The 23,181-nt window shown below is 39.1% G+C and overlaps 1 protein-coding gene across 2 annotated transcripts in view; it reads right to left on the reverse strand.

Annotated features, from left to right (window-relative positions):
* Positions 1-2,348: 2,348 nt before the first annotated feature.
* CDK6 (cyclin dependent kinase 6) overlaps positions 2,349-23,181 on the reverse strand; it is a 123,587-nt gene continuing 102,754 nt past the window's right edge. For both annotated transcript variants that reach the window (XM_031052495.2, XM_005152927.4), the window contains exons 6-8: positions 9,388-9,438; positions 5,399-5,534; positions 2,349-3,748 (exon numbers count right to left, since the gene is read on the reverse strand). In XM_031052495.2, the coding sequence (XP_030908355.1) occupies positions 3,602-3,748; positions 5,399-5,534; positions 9,388-9,438 (334 nt within the window). In that variant the 3' untranslated portion in view covers positions 2,349-3,601. The remainder of the gene's footprint in view (positions 3,749-5,398; positions 5,535-9,387; positions 9,439-23,181) is intronic.

The raw sequence follows: 23,181 nt of genomic DNA on the forward strand, positions 1-23,181 counted from the left end.
ACACACTGTTCTCTGCTGAGGAGAGCACAGTGCCTGGTTGTGGGTGCTCTAAAAGCTAAACATCTATACTTATTTTTATGTATCTTTTGTTATTCAGTGGTTTTTAGCTGCTGTTGAACTGCTCCTGTAGAACGCATACACGCATAGTTATTGCTACGAAGAATTGCACTTCGAAGTCTAAGTTAAAGGATGCATGAAGAGTTTGCACCACAGTCTGGAATGCGTGTGTCCAGAAACACTTTCTTCTTCACTGACGTAATTCCAACATCGTACACATGGGAGTAATGAGCAAAGGTACACAAATACTAGGACTATAGCAGTAAAATAAAAAGAGCAAGGGCACATGCTCAAGCATGGTCCCACAGTTGTATGTACTAATTACAAACATGATTCTTGCCATGATTTTAGCCAGTGCCAGCACTTTGCCCAGCCAGAGAACAGGCTTTCTGAGTTTACTAGTGTAAGTGAAACCCCATGGGTTGGCAGAGAAGACTGGAATATGAGCAAGCCTATGGCATGTCAAATGGAATTTCTTCCTAAAGAGATTTTCGAAAGGAAGTCAATTGAAAAGTTGTTGGAATGTAGGACCTTGCTACTGCAATGGTCCTATTTGATAAATCTTTTCCCTAAACCTGACAAGACAGAACTTACGTTTCTGGTTTTGTTCCTGCCATTCCCACTGGATATTCCAGAATATGACCATTAATGAAGCCTTTCTCAAGCTGTTCTCCCAAATAGCCCCACTTTATAACCTTGTCCTGTATTAGACAACATACAGCACCATGTTGCAGAAGCTCTGCCTGTGATTCTGTAAGCCAGCTTCTGCTTTTCTCCGCTGCTCTCCGAGCTCTTCTTCTGATACTACTGATTGGGAAATACTGCTCCAGTAGTTAACTTCCTTGTGATTTCTACATTCTCATTAGTTTTTGGGCCAACATTAACCTTTGGCTTAAAGTGTTCTCTTCCATTTGTAGAACAGATGCACACCCCTTTCTGAGAGTTTCGAGCCTCATTTGAAAATGCCCTCTCCTCCCCTACATTTTCACCTATGTTAGTTGTTGGAGACTTCTGGGAGAGTTCCCTGACAGTTGCTGGAAAGCTGCACCAGCTGAATGCCCTGATAAAGTATGTATGATAGCCTGGAGCTAGTTGAAACGTGGAATGTTTTTAAATATGCTAAACTGTGTAAAAAATGCTCTTGCTTGTTACTGTCACTAGATTCTCCTGAACTTTGGCTCTGTTTATTGTTCTAATTAGTGTTTAAAACAGTTAACAAAAATTTCACTTTGGCCTATCCTTTTCTATGATTGTTAAAACCTACTCGCACTCAGGTCCATTGACACATGGAGGAATAAGGCTGGGACAACACCATGGAAATGAGTTCACAGTTACCCTTCTACAGAGAAACAGAGAGAATGACAGAGGCAAGGCCAAGATTAGAGGGTTAGCTGCCATGACCGCTCCCTGGCCTTCAGCTTGCTGCTCGTAGAGCTTCCAAAATCCTTGTCTTTTGCATCTGCAGTATCTGTGTGTAGATGCCTCGTGCATGCTCTTGCCAGGCCTAATTTGCAACTTGCCTGTTCATGCTAGTAGGTTTTGCATAAGCATCATCCTGGGCATGAAGAAAAACACAGGCCACTGCATGCATGCATGCATGCAAGTGGTCCTTTTAAAATCTGGCTTATTTAAAACAGACCTAATTTAACCATACGTCTCATACTTACATGTGTAACGATAAGGAAAGGCTTTATCCAAGAGACAGATAAGTTCTACTCACTATGCTAGCAACGGACCATCTCCCAGACAGAGTTAACAGCGAAGTTTGCCACAACAGCCAGTCTATCACCGGGCTGAGAAACCTGCCATGGTTGGCTGCAAGTTCTCAAGCCACAGCTGGAAAAAAATATATTGCTCAACTCACTTCTGAGGACCTGCTTCTGCCAAGCATGCTGTGAATGAGGATATAATGCTGGCTCACTAGCTAGACAACATAAAATAGAGATGAGGAAGAGAGAAGCCTAAGGGACTCTGACAGGAGTAAGCAAAGCTAGCTGCCTCACTTATCCTCAGTTGTACTGCAACTGTGCATATTTAAGGTTTTATGGTAAGGGCTAACTCGTTGGACCAATATTTTCCCCCAAGTCATATCCAGGTAAATGAATGAAAGTCATGCTAGGGAACAGCTTTTATGGATTTAAAATATTTCTTTTTCTCCAGTACAGTATTAAAAAAATAAAAACTTTTTAAAATACTGAAAATATATTTTAGTTAAGGTAAAAATACTAAATATAAAATTTTAATGTAATATTTAAAATAACTGTGCTATAAAGGCATGTGAATTGCTTAGCTATTTTGACATTCAATAATGGCACATGAACCCTAGTGGAGAAGCATGCGCCAATATACCCACATGGTGGTTTAGGAGAGAAGCTCATGCATTTCTGCATAGAAAACAAATCTGCTTAATAAATGACATCTGAGGGATTTTGAGACAGTAATATTCATGCACTTATAATGCATGGGTGAGTGTTGCAGGTAAGGCAGCGCAGTAGACAGCATTCAATTCTGCACAAATACATATCTGTGCTTATTACAGGTACAGGATTCTCTGCTTCTGAATCGGCAATTTCTTTCTATTTTCCTTTTTGGCTGATGATCAGAACAGGTTGAAGGTGAAAATCTGTATTGATTTTCATTAGCTGTGCTCAAGTCTTTGAGCTGCATATCAGAAAAAATGGAATGAGATAAAGCGAATGTGCTTGCAGCTGTTTCCAGGGGGAAATGATGGGTTAGATCAAGGGCTAGAATGTGCCTGGATTTCAACACAAACTGACCATTTGGAAACCGAAAGAGTCTTTAAGAACAGGACTCTAGAGGATTTTTAGAACACTTGTTTTTTGCAACATGCACACAAATGTAGCTAGATAGTAACTTGTTTGTATGTGAAAAAACCTAAAAGTTGAGACATGTATTATGATGACCATCATCACTGTTATTTTTATAGAGCAATGAAATGATAAAATAATCCATCCAAGTTTTCAAGTGGGGAAGCACCTGCACATATGCTATGAATGAACAGTAACTGGATGTATTAATGCATGTATCAGTTAACTGCAGGTTGCAGAGATCTGATATTTCAATGCCATTCTTTAAATACCACTGTATGAGATCACATAATAATAGTTTAAAAAGTACCAAATCATGCTTCAGCAGCTAGAGAGAGAGATTGCATCATGTTTTGGCAGTGACTCGATCATCCTACTCCACACTGGCAGCATTCGATATTAAAAGGATAAAATGGCAGCAAAACTGGTCAGCAGCTTCTCTTTGTCTGGAGTCTTCCCAGGTAGATAAACAAAACAAAACCAAAACAAATATAAAGCCGCAATGGGAGCAGGTCAAAGCACTGGCCCTTGCGTTGCTCTGATGAAAGTAAACTAGATTGATTTTCTTGGATAAGCATATCACAGTCCCCAAATAAACGATAAGTGCATAAAACCTCCAAATAATGATCTTCGCTAGAACAGCTATGTGGTTTGTATGGGACAGTGGCCTTGTCAGCTATGCATCTTGTTCATTAATGGTTCATCTTCAGTCAGCATTATGATGCATTCACCTCACTAGAGTTTTGGCTGGATGACATGTGAGAGTCCAGATTCTCCTTGCATTTCTCCAGATCATGGAAATATGGGTGAGAGAGGGCAACATAGGCAGATATTCTCTTGGTTGGGTTGAACGCTAAGCATTTCTGTAAGTATAAAAAGAAATTAGTTTTAACTGAAATGTACAGTTAACAGGGCTAACATTGCATATATACATTGATGCATGCCACCTTCAATTTATGATCCGTATGAGACACAACAGGGTCTCACTGTGGGCTGTACATTAACATTACCACTCACATTAAAACAAGCAGTGGTGGCACAGTGTATGAATATGGCATCCCCAAAGCTAATAGAAAATAACAGGTTAGAAAATTTAAGTATTCATAGTTTTGGAAATTGCAGAATTCAAGTTTTCTTGAATTCACATGCACAGAACACCTGTCTCACAGGCTGCAGGGAGTAGCTATTCACGAACAGCATTTGCATCCCTCAGTGTTCAGTGTACTGTTTTTTTGTGGTTATACAAACACAGTTAGCATCGCAGGGTTCATTCCCCCACACAGTATGTCTATAAGCATTGGGTCTTTGACTTTGTAGCCTTTGTATGCTAATGTCTTGTGTTTAATCTCTGCTTCTTCTTCCTATGTGTACTTTGCTTGCTATCTTTCCAGATCCTTATCCCAGCCTCTGCCCAGCCAGCACTGAAATCTCTCCTTGTGTGGCCTTGTGTTTTATACCTTGTTCTCCTCTTTTTCTTCATTCACCTCCAGAGAGTATTTTCCCTGCTATTCCTTATCTATGCACTTCCTACTCCTACTTTATTTTCTTGTATCTTAAATTCTATCACTAACCTCTGAAATTTAATGCAGTGACTTCCAGTCCTGCTCTCCCATTTCTTCTGTGGCTGGCTCCCAGTTCTCATGTCTTTGCCTAACCCTTCCCACTTTACCTTCTACACATACTTGTCTTTCCTTCCTCCCATCATGCCTCACACTCACTGAGTGCTCTGCCATATTTATTCCTTGTTGTTCTCAGAATCTAATTCTTGTCCCACGTCTAAGCCTCACTTTTCAGGATGTAAGAACAACAGATGTGCTTCTCCTGTCATTTCAAGTGCCCAGATGTAGTCCAGCATTTGTTCCAGAGAACAAATTTAGCTAGATTTCAACAGCACAGCAAAAGGCAAACTGAGGCCAGGTCATTCCCTATATTCCATTGCAAGACTGAACTTTAGGGCTGGGGCTTATAACGTACCTACAAAAATTACAGAAACAATTTAATTGAATTCAGTGTTACCAGTTGTGCCAGCACAATTCATTTGCTTCTGTTCAATCCTCTCATTTGTGAGAGGCAACAGCTGCTGAATTCCAAATCCCAAGTTTTCAGCAATCACTAGAATGCATGCAGCTGTAAGCTACCTCTACAGCTTACTTTATGCTTTATACTGGGTCCACTAAACTGTGCAAAACGGCAAATTATTTTTAGCACTCAGGTCAATCTTATACTATGAGAATGGCTGAATCAGTGGCACAATTGGGTTCAGTAATGAGGATCTAAGTATAAGCTCTGAAGACAAGTCAAGCAGGTGCTTCCTTGACACACTTTTCTCATCTCTGACAGCTAATGAGTGTTTTTGTGCTGATGTTTCACAGATTTACATGAATTCGTCTATCTAATTTTGAGCTTTTCTTTAATAACTTAATTAAAAGGAAACATAAATGTTTCTTGGCACTATATATGTGCAATGGGAGCTATCAGTCATGAATCCTGGAGAACAACAACCAGTAACTCACAAGAAGCAAGTCTTTGCCCAGTTCATCAATATCTGGCACAAATTTTTCAATAGGTTGTGCGGGTCTGGAAGTGAAAGCATTTCTTGGAAGGGCAACGTCATTAGGCCAGTCTTCTTCTTCTGGGAGTCCAATTACACTGTGAAAGGAAAAACATAATGTCAGGTCTGAACATTTTATACCCTCTCCCTTTATATTGATTATACTGAGTGGCAGTTTATTTTATAAGTCTTCTTGTTTAAATGAGATTAATTATACAAGTAGTACACTGACTTCTGTGCACAGAGGCTGATTAAGTTCTCTGTGTGTTTGCTAGAAATCATTCTGTGGCCAGCACAATTTTCTGGCCTACGTCTCAATTTTCTGTGTCTTTTTGTTGAAAATGGGCTGAGTGCTTTGGAAGAAAGTTGCTCAGCTCTTGACTGGATGGTGCAACATATGTCGCTCCAGGATGATTAAAAGCAGTAAGTTTCAAAGGGGAATTGCATGCAAGGATCTTTATTCACAAGAACAGAGACTGAGAGAAGAGTGTGGGTCAAGATGAGGGTAAGGCAATAAAAGGGATGTTTCATAATGCTTCAAAGCTATGTGCAGTAATTGTTGCCCAAATTTAAACAATTTATTTGCTTCACAATACAGGTTTTAAATTCTCGACTCCAAAGGGGCATAGGACTTGAGTTGTCTTTATGTTGTGTTTTTTTACTTTGTATTTTACTTTTTCTTTACCCTTTAAAAGAATATTTTAATTTTTGTAATTTCTTTATTCTTTAAATTTTAGAAGATATTTATACTTGTTAAATAATCATCCTAAGGTTTAAACAACAAATAAATGAAATAATAGGTAAACCTCCAATGATGGATCATGCCACCCAAATTTTGCGTTTTAGTCTGATGCTAATATTGATGGTGTTGAAACAGCAGTTTCTGAAGGAAATTCTGGACAAGAGCATAAATTACTTGTCAGGCTTCACAAAAAAATAATTTTTACAGCCCATAAAATAGATATTTTTAGTGGAAATGGTGACAGATTAAGACACGAAGAACACAAAAAACCATCACTGAATACTTGGGTCTGCGCTAACCCAAATGCCGCTAGGGAGCAGCATTGACCTTCTTCTAGGTGAGGTTGGTTGTGCGACTAGGCTATCTACATCAACATTTTGATGTAAATCATAGATTACCTCAGTGAGCTTAGTGGAACTACACATCTACCAACATGGATTTTAGGCTGTAATTTCGCCCACCGAAAATACCTTCAAAAACTAGTATTTCCTCAAAACAACAGCATGGCTAGAAGGGTAAAGCAATTAAAATGTCAGGACATTGTAATTTTCCCACACCTGAAGATACCACAGCTTTTGGGAAAAGAAAGCTAGATCTGTATAAAAATTGAGTTCTTCTTTTATCACCACAGGTATAGTGGGGTATGGGGCAATTCCCTTGGCCATGGTGGTTAAAGCTATGTAATTATCTATTTGAGGGTCTGGATCTGTATTAAATATAATGCAAAGAGCACTGTAGGACAATACCATACGGGAGTGAAATGTTTTAAATAACAATGAAGTTTCACCTGCCATTCAAATGTGTTTGGTTAGTCCCAAATTTTTTAACATTTGCATAAGAGATCATAAACAGGGCAGAGTAAGCACAGGCAAAGCTAACAAAAAGAAACAATGAGTCAAACTGTCAAATAGGTACCGTGGACAAGACCAAGAGTGGAAAGGAGAGACATATTCAGTTATACACTCATGTAGTACTCAACACACTAATAATGAATGTCAGAGTAAGTGCCCTCACTCTGGTTTGGTAGCACTACCATTTCAGTGACTAAGTTTGGGAGCATCTTGGATGAGTTTCACTTCCTGCCAAAGGTTCAGGCCTGGTCTTGAGAAAAGCCAAGTACTTTCCACTCCCATTCATTACAATGGGAGACAAGTCTGCTCAAACCATTTCAGCTTTTAGCCTGAAATCTGTGAGGATATCCCACACCCTGATGGTGACCTGGAAAGTCAGGAAAATATTTTGGGCTGCCTCTGTGGGATTTACCCTCATGTACAGTGGAATTTTACCTGATGCAAATTGGAATGCACTGGTAAAGCAAAGGTAGACCATAGCCCCATTATCTGAAAGAATGCAACAGTCCAGATTACACAAAAAAACAGAAACTACTTTCTGTCCAAATTAGTCTGCAGAATGAGTCACTACTGTAGAAAGAAACAACCCTCCTACAAACAGAGCTATGCCTAACTGTAGGGGGTTCTCCAGCTGTGAAAACATAACGTAAATACTATTTAACATAAACCCCTCAGAATCTAAGAAAGAAACTTTTGAACTATTAAAGGAGAATTGCACAAAAGAAGGAAAAACAAACTTTAAGTAGATGTGTAACAAGGAATTTCTTCTAAAATTAGCACAGCATTTTCTTTTCTTGATGAATTCTTTTCTGCACAGGTAATCTCAGCCCCTAGGGATGGAAAGATCCCAGTTGGAGGCTGCTGCTAGTAGCTATGTATTTAATCCTGGTCCAGTTCATTTTGATTTTTCACCTTAAATGTCACAAAATCCTTCAAAAAAATCACAGCTATGTCCTTTTAAATTTTAAATTATGCTGATGTAGCAAAACTGTCTTCATTTAATAAAGAAGAATATTGCAGGACTAAAGCAGTAGCTTTGGCAGAAGCAAACTTTATGGACTCATTTTTCTGGATTGGGCAGGAAGAGCTATTCAGCGCATGACAAATTAACCACGCAAGTGAGTCACATACACTGGTATGGTATGCAGGAAAGGGAAGTCAACTGTGTGAAATCAAGACCTGCAATTTGTGAACCTCATATTAAATAGTGAAAATGCTTAGAAACATATCTGTTACAATTTGAGAACTGGAAAAATAGTTAACTGGAGAAATTCAGTTTAAGCACTTCTTAGAAATTTTACAGTCTTCTCTTTGGAATATCTTCCAAGAGAATAGTATTTCAGCCTTCTCTGGTACCTATTTCTTACTTCATCTGGATCTCCGAAGCCCCTCCATATGAAAGAGAAGACAGAGATACAGAAGCAAACCAGTATCCATTCTCTGGAGTGGGACCATCCCTACATGGCCTTTATTTCTTAAGTACATGATCCATATTATAAGATCTAAAATTTACATGGTTCTTCTAAATTGAGCAATGTTCCTTGCTCTGAAAAGCTTTTAAAAGAAAAAGTGATACAATCCTACTTAATTATCTGTAAAATCAATAACTTAGTTTTTTGTTTTTTTTAACTAAGAACATATTTTGAATGAGAATTATTCTCCCTCAGATAGTCTAGAGCCTCCCCCAGACTTTTGATATCTCTGACCAAGAAAAGCACAAACTCCTAGAACTGTAAAATGGATTTAAAATAAAGCAAATTAGTTAATCTCTGACAAAGCACATGTTAAAATGCTGATATTCCTTCTGTTCTCACAGTTAACTTGACCAAAGTATGGACTGTGAACAGTCTACATAGTATATTTTAAAAGCTAAAATATGTTCTGATGTACAGAAGTCTTTTATTCCAAGAAGCTGTTGGTAATAATCTTAGAGATTTTAGTTTAATAACAATTTTAAGCATTCTAATGTTATTTTCTGAAATACACAAAGAAATTAATGAAAAATAAAACCTTCACATTTGTTTATGTGAAGACAACCTCTTGGGTTAAATTGTTTAGGAATATGCATGAGTGGTACACACGCAATATGTTTAAGAGATTTAAAAAGTCTGAAAGAGAAGTCCCTCATAACGCCCTGATAATGGCTGTTAATTCTGCAAAACTATATTCCATGTTGCTTCCTCCTTCCACTCTGAAACAGAATACACGGAAATATCATGTTGCATACGGTAGCAATAGGAAATATGTTCTAGGAATACTTTGTTCTAGTCACATTATTGCATAAAAACATGGCAAAGAAACCTCACAAAGTTTCAGTGTAAGACAGATATTGACATAATGAAACTAGTTATTACTTACTCAAAGATTTTTCCTAGCTGATCAACATCTGAATTTCCACGGAAGAGTGGTCTGAAAAAATAAAAAAATATTTTAAAGATGTGATTTGGTTTAATTAACAATGAATTTATGTTTGTCATTGACACCTGCCAACATAGGATAAAACATGTTATTTTTTTTGAGACCTCACTTCTTCTGCCTCCATGTTTTATCCAGTCTGTGAGAGCACCTTCCAAGTTTCTACTGAAACTGATAATAAAACTGACAGATGAGACATAGTTTTAAAGACACTACTTTTGAAAATTTGTGTCCTTTAACATGAATGAAGCTATTTTCTCTCAACTACTACTATGTTATGAATTACATCATTAACAGAATAATTTTCACTGTAAAGAACATACTCAGATAGCTGTTTAGAGAGACAAAAACAGAGTGAATGTCATGCAATTCATTAAAATATAATCAAATTAGAGATGAATTGTAATGGATATAAATTTAAAATTAAATTTCTTGTATCTGCATATTGAAAATGTGCTCCTAGGTTCAAGGGCTCAAATAAATGACAATGGATTTATGAAGGTCTGTAAAGAATGGGGTGTGAGACAGTACAGAATTTACCTTGAAGGAGAGGAATACTTCTGCTGCATAAATAGAGATATGTGCAGGAAAGAAACAAATTAATAGGCTGAATGTCCAAAGGCTTTCAGAAAAAAAACAGCGACTAAAAATACTTTCAGAGTGGTACACACTTCTTTTCAAAGTGCAACTTATAATATTTTCACTCATCATGTAAAAAATACTGTCACCCCATCATGCTTAAGTAAAACTTGAAATTCAGATTTGTAAGGCTGTATGGCCACCCTTGTGCTGAATTCAGTAAGGTGTGATCAACAGTGCAATATTGTGTTTAAACTCCCAAGACAGTCCGACAGATTACTAATGGATGATTAAGGATCCAGCCAAGAATGAGGCCATGTGAGAAGATCAGGCCTGAGGTTTTGCTTACCATTTTGGCTCAACAAACGGTAGATTACTCCAGAAAACGCTATTCAGATACACTGAAAACTGGATACTAATTTGTGTCTACTGATAGCCAGGCTGCCCTTCTCTTCTGGAGCACAGCTCAGAGTACAGGGTGTGCTGTAAACTTCCAATTTCCAAACCTGTTCAGCTGAGACCTGCTGACTTGAACAACGTGTATTCCCATGTTTTCACTGTCAGCCTTTAGTTACAGGGAAACATTGGTTTTCCTGCCTCTCTCTGCCTACTCAATTTCTTCTGTCTGATACAGGTCCTTAACAGCAGTGATAACCAAAGACATTTCACTGTTGCTGTTCAAAGGAGAAGACCTCTCCCATCTATACAGGGAGAACAGGAGGGACTCAGCTATAGTCCTTCCCCTCTCATTGCTCATATGCAGGAGCAGGTGTAGAATCTGGAATCTTTTTGCTAACCACAAGTTATATCTGAAAAATGGTGTTTTATATCCTGACACTCCCACACAGACAAGAGCTCCAATGTCACTGCCTATCTTGTGGGTCCACACCAAATACAGGAAGTAGACCCAGAGCACTGTGACATTTCTCAGTTAAACATAATAACTGCAGAAAGCATGCCACCAAGAAACACCTGGTCTAGTGAAAGGTGTCCTTGACCATGGCAGATGGGCTGGAACTAGATGATCTTTAAGGCTCCTTCCAATCCAAACCATTCTATGATTCTATAATTCTAAAAAAAAGAGCAGAGCAGTAACTGGAAGACATGCTGACCATCTTTGATGGACTGAACATGCATTTTGACTCCTTCATGCTCATGTCGTATTGACTTACACTGAAAAGTGCTTTGCGCAGGGACACTGAGAGAACAATTTCATCAAGTCCAATTTGAAACCATATGACATCAGATTGAAATGGTCAGGGTAAAATGCAGTAGCCTCTTGTCCATAAAGGACTTTATTTTGATTCTGAATAAATAATAAATAATGGTATATGCTGCTTCCCAGATATACATGATATTTACTGACTGCAGGTATTTGGAGGTATATAATGGAGGTATTTTTTTAAGCTTTAAAGTATTTAGCAATTCTGGCTTCTATAAAACCCCAGCACTTCACTCAGACAGGAGCATCTATTGCTGCTGTAAGTTTTGAGCCCAATTTTCAAGATGGTCAGCAGCTACAATCCTAGTATTGTTCGTGGCAGCAGACACACTCCTTATCTCCAAAGACAGACAATACAATTTAGACATTTTTTGTTTGAATGGCTACTTAAATTTATTAATATGAAGTTAATCTGCGTATTTAATTTTGGCTTCAGCATTAGAATATTTAGGCCCTTTAAACTAACAAAATCTACACGATCAAATAAACCTATCCATGGAAATGGAAAGCTGATTTAATGTTTCAAAATGTTTGCTGAACCTTGCGTTAATGTGAAAGCTTGGCAAAGTCAGCCTTGTTTTCGAATCACCTTAGGCAGTGTCATGCCAAAACAAGTATAATTCTTGGGATTTTTAAGGGAGGTTTTTCCCATCATTGCTGCTGTGTCAGATTCACTGGGGGCTGAAGCAAGAATTTAAATTCTTTTGAATATATAATTATACAACACAAGGTGACCTTCCAACATACTTTGATATTTCATCATAATGAAGTGTTATTAATTCATCTTTCAACCTCCTATCCATCCCACCATCATGACTACAACAGATTGCCAAATCCAGGTTAGGCACCGCTAATGTAATGAAATTTCCCTCATGAATTTTGGCTGGAGGTTCAATTGGAATACTGGACGGATGATTGGGGAAGTAGATTCACTTAATCAGCAGCCATATGAAGATCTCGTCTCACATTTTGGCACTAGTTACTCTTTAGCAATGAACTTGCCAGCACTACAAGTCCAGTACACACAAAAACTTTCACCTCAAGCTGATTGGTTTTTTAAGTCTATTCTTAAAGGTGCACATCAGCTCTAGCAGTACCATTGAACTGAGACCATACTCAGCAGTCACAGAAATGCAGAATTTCACTTTTGTTCTTGGTTAACTTTCATTTGACTCACTCACCCATTCACCCCCTGAAGGTTTATTTATGCAGACTCAATCCAGAAGTCCTTACTTGGGGATATGTTCTCTCTATGATGATAATCTGTGTATGACTGGTTGGACTCAAGAGCTGATGTGTAGAATTACTTCTCTTTCCCTTGGGAAAGGCATGGAGCTGGGTTTGTTTCTTGTGGCAGAAGATGTGTGTTCTCTGACTTCAAACAACTTCTAAAATCTCTGTGTTCAAGTGTCTCAGGAAAGAGGGATACTCCAATGGAGGAAAGGGCTATCAACAGGGATAAATGCGTTTTGTGTGGTTCCCCGATCCTCTCAATCTTCCCTGACTTTACTTGCTACAGAATCCATGCTCTGAGGGCTCCAACACTATTGCTGCTACAAAATACACACTTGAGCAGGGAAGAAAATGGGATGAAAAGACTTACAGTGTACCCAAGACATTTTATTTCCCTATTTGCTCAAGAAGTCTTAGTTCTATGACTCTGTGATTTTACGATTCTATGTTGCTGTGTCTCCATAATCTCCTGGTTTTGTTGGTTGTTGCTTTTTTAGGAAGAGAGGAGGAGGAAAATCAGGTCACAGGTCAGTGGTGCCCAGTGACAGGACAAGAGTCAATGAGCACCAGCAGGAGCACAGGATGTTCCCTAAGAACATAAGAAAACACTTCTTTTACTGTGAGGGTGACTGAACACCAGCATAGGTTGCTCAGGGAGGTTATGGAGCCTCCCACCTTGGAGATACTCAAAAGCCATCTGGACATGATACTGGGCAACTAGTTCTAGATGGGCCTTCTTGAGCAGTTGGGGTTGGACCAGACGATCTCCAGAGGTCCCCTCCAACCTCACCTATTCTTTGATTCTGTGATAATACAGAAATAAAAATACAGTTCATGACATAAGGTTGCAATGTAAAACCTCACAAATCCTGAAAAAGTTACTGTCTGCTTACAGTTTAGAAGGCCTTGCACTGCTAATCTTCTGGCTGAAAAGCTCTCATGCCTTTATGTAGCTGAACAAAATTAGATTTCACCATTTACCAACCTGGGGCTCTTTTCTCTTGTCCAAAGGAATATACTCAGCTCATGTTGTTATTCTGTGCTGAGTCTCACCTTCCCTGAATATTCTGTCTATCTGAACTGGATATTGGTGTCTGAAAGGTTGACTGCTTTATTTTAGTACTTTATTATAGACACTGTGCTTCATGTCTATGCTACTCAGTAATAACTAAAGTATAAACATTTCCTAAGCAAGTCTCCATGAAGAAATTTTCCCTGGTGCAATTCCATGGACATGCCAAAGCAATGCTAAAAGTATTGTATACAGTGACAATGCAACGACACCCAAGAGATAAATAAATAAGGTTTACCTGTAAAGTGGTCACATTACTTCTAGGCTTTACTTTCAGCCTCTGGTCTACAAAGCAAAGAGGTTCTGTGACCTTTTGCAAGAAAAGTTAGAATTTTTATAGATTGGAATTAAAGCCATAAATAAGAACTGCTCTGGTCTATCCTGCAGTGCAGATGCCAGGAAAAAAATAGTCAAACCCATGTTCACTGAGACACAGGAAAAGATGTCTGTTGGTTTCTTGACAGTGACATTCTGAACCAATTAGTGACACTTTAATCAGAAAGGTATCTCTCAATTTCTGACACTAAGTTATTAAACTACATGTGAAATAGATACGTGGAAGAAAGGTCATGTGAAGAAAAACTTTAGTGAGCAGGTGAAAAAAAAGGTCTAGAAATTCACTTTCTCATCAAAATGTATTACAGAGCCTCCATGACAATTCTAGAGTTGCCAATCCAAATGTCTCCAAGGCTAGACAAGCCTTGTTTCCTTCCAGACATGTAAAAAGTAACTACCAAAATAACTATCTAGTTTCTGCTAGTCCATTTGCTCAACAGGATGACAATAGCAGTTGGGAATCCCATCCCCTTTCTTGTTATCACAGAAAAAACAGTAATAATAATCTCTTGATTACTAACTTGAATATATACAACATTCTCAGTGAAAAGTCTATATTGGCAATCCACATGTACTCAGTGAAGTCATTCAAGAACTCCCTACAAAGGAAAGAGCATCATGAGTGGGAAAGTACAACTTGCTTTTTGCGCAAGTAGGGCTTAGGCAGTCTGGTTGAAGAGATGGCAAGAAGAAGCAATGGAAAGAACAGTGATTTCAGAACAGATAGCTACTGCTTTGAAGACATTAGACAAGATGGGGGAAGTGTTGAAAGAAAGTCCACGGCAATTTGACACAGTAGAGCAAAAAATGTAACGGGAAAGAATATAGCAGCAGTTCATGGAAGTAGTATGAAGAATTTTAGAACCTGGTAAGGGTATATTGTATAAGTCTAGGAGTTTGTATATCTATATGTGTAACAGGAACAAGGGGATGGTGAAGGAACTAAAAAAGCTAAAGCCAAGGAACATTTGCCAAGGAATCCTGCATCATGTCACAGGAAACCTGCCAAGCTACATAGTCAGATACATATTAAATGATTTTTTTCTTCTTTCTTTTCATTTTACAAAATGTGAATAGCTGGCAAGTAACTTGCCAGATTATTAGTTACTTGTTATGAAGAAAATATTTTCATTTTTAGAATTAAAACCAAATAAGACCTAAAACTAGAATTATGAGATGACTAGAAATAACATGACCTGGACTGTCCTGTGGAAACCTTTATGCAGAGGGATTATTTCTGAGCTGATTCCTCACTCATTTTCCCACTACTGTTTCTCTTTGACACATCCCCTGGACAAGACCGTACTGCAGGCGTGGAAAGAGAAACTAAGGCAAGACAAAAGGAAACATGTATCACTGTTTAAAGATGAAGATCAGTGGCCCTTCTGATAGGTAAAATGAACATGGTATAGTATAAAGCTTTACTCTGAAAATAGGCTACGGCTGACAGCGTTGCACGCTCTGGACAGTTACCCACTTCCAGTCAGAAGTGACTTGCTTCAGCTGTTGTGCAATTCAGAGTTCTCATTTTAAACGTAACATTATTTGTACTTCTCCCTCTCCTTTCCTTTTAATAATATCTTTGTGTGGGTGGGTGCCAGACACAGCATAGGAAGAAGTTACTTCATGTAGAGCTTATTATACTTGATCACAAATTGCCCAAAACTTTTAAGAAACTTCTCCTAAATATAAGTAGAAAGATGACATAGATAAACATTATGACTGACGAAATGCTCTACAGCTAAAATCTGACAGAAAACAGATCAGCCATCTTGAGTTTCTCATTTTAGCTTTAATAGCTTTTTTTTTTTTACTTAAATCTATCATTCTTCAAGTAGGACAGTGCCACAATTATGAATAACATCTCTAAGATCATTTGGACTATGTCAGTATTAAATTATTATTAGAATCAGACCTAATGCATCAAAAGAATTGCAGTAATTATTTTCTCTGGAGTTTCTCATGTCATCCAGCAGACAGAAGCAGATAAACAGGTAGTTTCTGAAAAGCTACTGCAAACTTCCAGTGCTCCCCATTGCCATTTAAAATGATGTAAATGAATTCTAAATCTAAAGATAATATTCTAACTCTCAAATGCACATGCAATCTAGTTCCTAAGAAACACATGGGATTTCTGAGGTGTGTGGAAATACAAACCAACAAGGGAAATACCCAGCTGGCACAGCGAGCTTTCAGGACACTGTTCATGTACAAAGCTGCTAGAAATAAGGCTGTAAGCTGTAAGCTACTGGCGTGCCAGGGGAGGTAAAAGGTAAAATAGAAGGGAATATTAATATTGAAAGAGAAGAAACTAAAAGAGATTTGGCACCATTTTGCCAGTCCACTTTGAAGCTAGGATTGATCATTAGATGAATGTTTCCTCGTGTGGGTTTTCATCATAGAAAGCTTGCACTGCTTTGCAGCAAATGACTATTACCTGGAGATTGCTGGACTTTCTCCGGGTTTTTAACATACAGGTTGTCAGCCTGGGAAGAGCCAGAGTTGTAACATAGACTAATCACAATAAACTTGCAGACGGATATGCATGTTTCTTTTGCATGAATAACTGAAAGAGAAATATTAGCAAAAGGGAAACCAGAGGCATAGTGCAATGTTTACATAGGCAGTTACAACCAATGCAGGGCCAGCTACTGGGTAATTCACTTGTTGATTAAAAATACAACAAAAAATAAATAAAACAATAAATAAATAGAGTAAGAGGAAGCATAAATGAGAGAAAATACAACCACCTTCAAAGATCCCTTAGGAACTGGGCAATGGAAGACCTTTTTTCTGGGTGCTCAAAATTTTCTTGACACCTTTCATGTAAAGCATAGTGTTTCAAGGTCCCTGGTGTCCTTGGAGCAGAATGATGGATCTCACTGCCCCATCACTGACATGAAAAGGAGCTTTATCACAGACATCAATGACCCCAGGGCCAAGCCAAGTGAGATGTAGCTTCACAACCTCTTACAGGAATAAAAAGATGCTTCAACAGAAGGATACACACACACACACATACATATATACTAAAAACCCTGAAAATTAAGGTAAGTGCGGATATTATCTTTGACCATATATGCTCTAACATGGGCAGATCTCGTCTGTTCCCAGGCAAAACTGCTTCAGCATTCATTATTAAATTTTTAAATGGAAAAGCCTTGATGGTTGAATGTCCTTCACTTAGTCCCTCCGAACGCACGTCACAGTTCTCTTATCTGTGGACATCTGCTTTTCCAGAAGATTTGTAGGTTTATTTCACCAGGGCTTTAAAAGTCATTGTCTCAGCTCAGGGAGAATGATATAACAGTGGCATCTTGAAAACTGTCCTAACATTTGAAGCAAGTTCCGGAACTATGTACACAACTGACCTTGGAAGAAGGGAAAGGAAAAAAGTGTATGGTCTCTGCTCAGAGCAGAAAAAGAATAAATCATGTTTGTACTGACAGTTCTACCAGCAATATGGTTTAACTCCTTGTGTGTCAAACACCCACCCCACACTGCACACAGTTAAATTACTTCTACTGGTCAGCAGTTTGAAGTTTAATTATGTAACTGAACTGCAGGTTTCTGCATTTTTATAGCATCCTGAAAGAACTACTGATATGACAAACACAGTGGGGTCATGCTCTTCCCATGATCACTTAGTTTTCTGTATTCCCTTCTCTCTCATGAGAGAGAAAAATGAGGTAACAGTGGCTGTGTATGGGCAGTCTCTGGGACTTCAGATGAGAGCTCCAACAGACATCAAATTTTCATATTTGAAGGAAACATAGAATTCAAAATGTTCTACACAATCTGGAACCTAAAATTCTCAATAGAGAATAAAATCCAAGAAAAAGGAATTAGCTTGCTTTCCACCCCTACCCCCCACCCCAAGCAAACATTACAAGCTCTCTCCAACCGGGCTTGAGTTGCTTGTGTGGTACTGAGTATATGTTTTGATCTATGATCACTTCTGTTGCCCCTGTATTAGGTGTTAATGGCACCTGTTGCACTAAGCCTCTTTAAATTCTCAGACAAAGCCAAAACATCAGAAGAACTGCTGCCCCCTTTTCCCTCAGCAATAGGTCTCATCACCTTCAGCTGTAATAAAACACTCCTGGTCAGAAAAAAATCTCTGAAAGTGGATTACAACCCTTCAAACAAGGAAGGCAGGGAAAACATTTCAGTACCAAACAATAAATTGTTATGTGAGCAGATGTGAAATTTCAACTTCAACCTTTTTCTCCAGCTGCTGAGTCTGTGTCAAAAGACATGAAAGTGGACTAGAAGAATGGCATGAAGAAAATACTTTAATTTTCAGCAGCTGTGCTGGTTTAGAGTGAATTAATAAACACCTACAGAAAACCTTAAGCACTTGAAGTGCAAAGTATGTAGAGCAAACACGTAAGGAAAACTGATAGAGTTTTCAAAGGCCAGTTAAACTAGACAGAACTTTACCTCACTTTGTCTCATGAAATACACTCGGTTACTCAGCCTAGAGAAGCTGCAAGATTTACATTCACTGGCCCATGACAGTGCATAGTATTCTGAGTTCCCCTATTAAGAGCTCTCTGGTCATTTATCCTGTTCAGCTATTACTGATTTCACATGAAATATTTTTTCCCCACTTGAATCCTGGCCACAGGGAAGAGTAAGTTAATTTCTTATACTAAAGAGAAAATAAACAAGTAACAAACTTTCAGGTGACAATCCTGCTCAGATGCCACCCACCCCTATGCAACTGCAGCATTAATACACTTCATGCTGTACACTTGTGTGTTTCAAAGCTTCCCAAATTAATGCTGGGAAACTTTTCATGTTGTTATCTCTGCTTTGCCATTGCTGAGCCATAGCCCTGCTTCTGTGCTGCCCATGGGAAAAGTCTATTGGCTTTTGACATTACGACAACAGCATACAACTCTGCTTTGCAAATCAAATGTTTCCTCAGTCTCTGAAGTGCTGAGCACCTGTAGCTCTTTGAGCCACCCCACATCTTGAACTTTTTATCCTCACATTACCAGGCTGTTCACCATCTTGTCAACTACAAGGACTTCCCCAAGGGTTGGCTGTCTTTTCTGTAAAAAAAATGTGATTTGCTCAGAATTAAAAAAACCAACACAACAGAATCTTTTTCTGAAGCACATGAATAACTGAGTAAAAGCTTCTTTCCATGGTAAGCAACTTATGCCTTGCTTTTCATACAGCTGTGGCTGTAGTGTTTGCCAAAAATGAAGTTTACAAAAAACTCGGAGCCCTCTTTAAAATCTGCTCTCACTTTCCAGCAAAGTGCCCTCACCGTCAAACTTTCAGAAAGATATAGCAGATGAGTGACACCTACCTCTCCTTTCACAATTGCTTTCTGGAAAAGGAAAACTGATCCCAAGGGAGGAGAGAAGCAAGCAAGCTTGTTTCTGTGCCTCAGAGTGTAGGACACCCAGCTAGGATGTACTTCTGATTTTGTACATACACTCTTCATTGCTAATGTTCTGATGAGATCTAGTTGTAACTGGGTATCTTCATTCATACAGCAACAGAGTATGAGTCATCACTGACAAACAGGCTTAATTTAACAGCTACAGATAGGAACATTACTGAAAAAATCTCTTGCTATGTATACTTCCTTTAGATGCTGAAAGATTGCACTCCAATTATTTGGATATAAAGAGCACTTAGAAAATTATTCAATTGTACAGAACAGTGTGTGTGCTGTACTGACATAATAACAAAACCTGCTTCATGGACATAATCTAATAAAAAAAGATCTGGTAATTCACTGTAGTTGGTCAAATTCTGGATGATATAGCTGACTGAGTCATTTATCTTCAGGTAACTGATCCAGACTCAGTCAAATCAATAGTAACTGAATCTTTGTGCCAATTTACTCCAGCTCAGTGGAATAAATCAGTAGAAATGAAGTAATCCCTTGGATGAAATTCTTATTTGACAAATGTCTATATTCCAAAAGCACTTATTACTGACAAACCTGGATATGTTAGGAGAGAAGCTATGAATATACAGAATATTTAAGAAGAAATCCTGTATCAAAGTCTGCCTCAGAGTTGCTTCTGGGCAGCATGCATTCAGTGCATCTATAAAAGGAAAGCAGAGCACATTACGCACGAGTTTCTGGAAGAAGTCATATGGTTTGACCATGCATAGCCAGACTGTCGTTTCCTCAAAGACTGCAAAATGAAGCATGCCACCAGCATAAGAGGGCAGCCAGGGATGTCACATGCTGACATCAAGAGCTCTCCACTTGTCAGATCCTGGCTCTGTCTCTCACAGAGTAGGTGTACTGTGGTGGCTGTGTCTCACAAGGACTCATGTGGACAGGGCCAGTGTATCAGCAGGTCAAGCAGAACATGGAAGCATATGTGATGGCAGTGCCACAGGCACTGTGTAAAAAAAATCAGAAGCAAGGCAACAGCGTGTGTATTCATATCACAAGGCAAACTGTGGCTTCACAGGAAGAAGGGACAGGAACTAGTGTGAGCTGTATCATTCCATGCTTCTTCTCTATTTTTTAGCCAATACCAGGACCGTGAGGACTGATGGCAAAGATGACTCCAGCCACATGTGGGTACCAGCACAAAAACACAGGAGAGGCTGTGGCCATCTCCCTTGACTAGGAATCCATCTAGGTCTTTGACATCTGCAACTACAGCCAAAGCACAGACTCCCAGCCCAGCTGGCAGTGTTCTCTGCAGTGGTCTGAAACCTGTGGTGTAGGTAAGCTTTTCCACAAAGGCAGCGGAGAGCTGCCTCTGGGCACTATGGTTCGCTTGGAGAAATGGTTTTCCAGAATGTTAAATATCAAATTTTCTCTTGCTTTTCTCTTTGGCATTTTGAGCTTTTCTCTCACACTTATTTTCTTGGTCCAGTTATTATATTTTTTATATTATTATTATTATTTATTTATTATATTTTCTTGGTACCAATTATTTTCTTGGTACAAAGTAGTACAATGTTTCAGAAAATTGTTTTTCTCTGCTGTCTTTAGCTTTTTTTGTATTCCTGCTGTCACCTGTACCTTTAGTGTACTTTCCACTTCTCTCATGCAGATTTATAAGTGTTTTTAAATGTAAAGAACATCTAACAGCTTTGGTAACCATATAGATATGGAGTAGTAGTATGAAGCTGTTGAGAAGACACAAATGTGAGACAGATATGTGGAGATCTCATAGGAGCCTTCCAGTATCTGAAGGGGGTCTACAAGGATGCTGGATAGGGACTCTCCATCAGGGACTGTAGTGACAGGACCAGGGGTAACAGGCTCAAACTTAAACAGGGGAAGTTCAGGTTAGACATAAGGAAGAAGTTCTTTACTGTGAGGGTGGTGAGATGCTGGGGCAGGTTGCCCAAAGAAGTGGTGAATGCTCCATCCCTGGCAGTGTTCAAGGCCAGGTTGGACAGGGTCTTGAGCAACCTGATCTAGTGGAAGACATGCCTGTCTGGCAGATGGATTGGAACTAGATGACCTTAACACCCTTTCCGACTTAAACCATTCTGTGATTCTATGATTCTCTATACTTCTAGACTATTATACACCATTTTTATGGCTGACCAATGGTAGCTAATTATTACAGTGTTTTTTTTCTGGACAAATACATAAAAATCAGTAAAGCTGCCCAGATAGAATTTCTGACTACACTCAACTTGAGAAACACCCACACTTGGGAGCTCAGCAACATGAGCCACAGTTAAAATCTAGTCTTTCTCCCCCCTCTCTGGAGTGCACCGGTGTCCAGGAAATGATCCCAGGAGTTTAAATACCTTTTTGTAGCCATTTTCTTATGAAAGAGAAAAGTAAATAAAAACAATGCTTAGTTCTATTACAAGTCAAACAAAAGTACACAGAGCTTCCCCTGGCCAAACTAGGCAAAAAGCAAAGCCTCTCTCAGCCAAGTTCCTGAAGAGGAAAGCCGTGTGAAAGAGCCAGGAGACCCTTTCAAAAGGAAAGTCTTTGGGCAGTGTACAGCTGGCTACCCCTCTCCAGGTTGGAGAGGAAAGGGCAAGGGTAACATTGTTCTGCTTGTCTCCTGTTCTCTGGCTGGTGATGGGACTGCTAAAAGCCATCTGCAGCTGGGGTTACCAAAGCAGCCCTCAGGCTGCTCTGGATTATCCCAGGAATGAACTTGTCTTTGAGATCCTCCAGAAGACACAAAGGCGGTGCATCTTCACATGGACTGACTAGCGGCATTTCCAAATATCCATTATAAATGCTGTGATGTAATTCCAAGGACTTAGAAATATCTACATCATGACTGATATGTTGTGGTCTTCTAGCCACAAGGTCTCTTCCTCTGACCTCTGGCCAGGCTAACTCAGATTGCCAATCTGGAATACCATACCTCTAAGGAATGTATGTTTTTGTAAGGATGACGTGTTCAAAAGGATTCCAGACTAGGGTAGTGTCACCTGCACATGAAGAAGCTATGGGAAGCTTTTCAGGAGGGGACTCTCTCAGTTCCTGAAGGCCTTTGAGCTGCCAGTTCAGAACCACCCAGTCCTGGTCCCTTGCCCAGTGCCTGCCTGACATGACCCCACACCTGAACTTAACAGTTAAATTAAACCTGGTCAGCTAACACTGTTTCTGCAGGTCTCCTTACCCATGCCTCAAGGTTCCCTTCTGTTTTTTTGTCATGGGTAGTGACAGTTTTTGGTTTCTATGGTTTATCAACGGTTTCCTTTACCAACCGATCTATTCCTCTGACTGAAAGTCTGGCACAGCTGGAAACTAGAAGGAAAACCACAAGTGAATGGCCTGGCACTCACTTACCACTCATCTCCAACCACAGACCGATACAGTTACTGGATTTGACTAACGGCTATCAATCAGCCAGACTGTAGCCACTTAAAAAGATATGAATTAGAAAAGGCTTGAGGAAAAAAGTGAGCTAAAACCCAAGAAGGTATTTTATTTTTAACAGGGTAATGCTGTCTGGAAAACTCACATCTATTTCATACTTCATAATTAGTGGTATTATTCTGACTGTTCCCCATTCTCTCCATTAATGTGTGCTTGTCCACTGCCCAAAGCCAAAGGGAATTCTGCCTTGGAGGTCAGATTAAACAGAAAACAATCCTGCCTACCCAAAAAGTAAAATAGCATGAACAAGTGCAGTTTCCTGCCTTCCTTTGTTAGTTAAGTTTGAAGCAAAATGTCATTGTTCCATCAGATCACTAAAGTCACTAAGCTAAATTGTGGCCTGGGTCCACTCAACTTAAAAAATGCTTGAAGAAAATCATTGTAATAGGCTGGACACTTATCTGGGGAGGAATTAAAAATCCTGTTTTATTAGGTCTGGTT

Source organism: Melopsittacus undulatus, chromosome 1 (genome assembly GCF_012275295.1).
Source record: "Melopsittacus undulatus isolate bMelUnd1 chromosome 1, bMelUnd1.mat.Z, whole genome shotgun sequence".
NCBI lineage: Eukaryota > Metazoa > Chordata > Aves > Psittaciformes > Psittaculidae > Melopsittacus > Melopsittacus undulatus.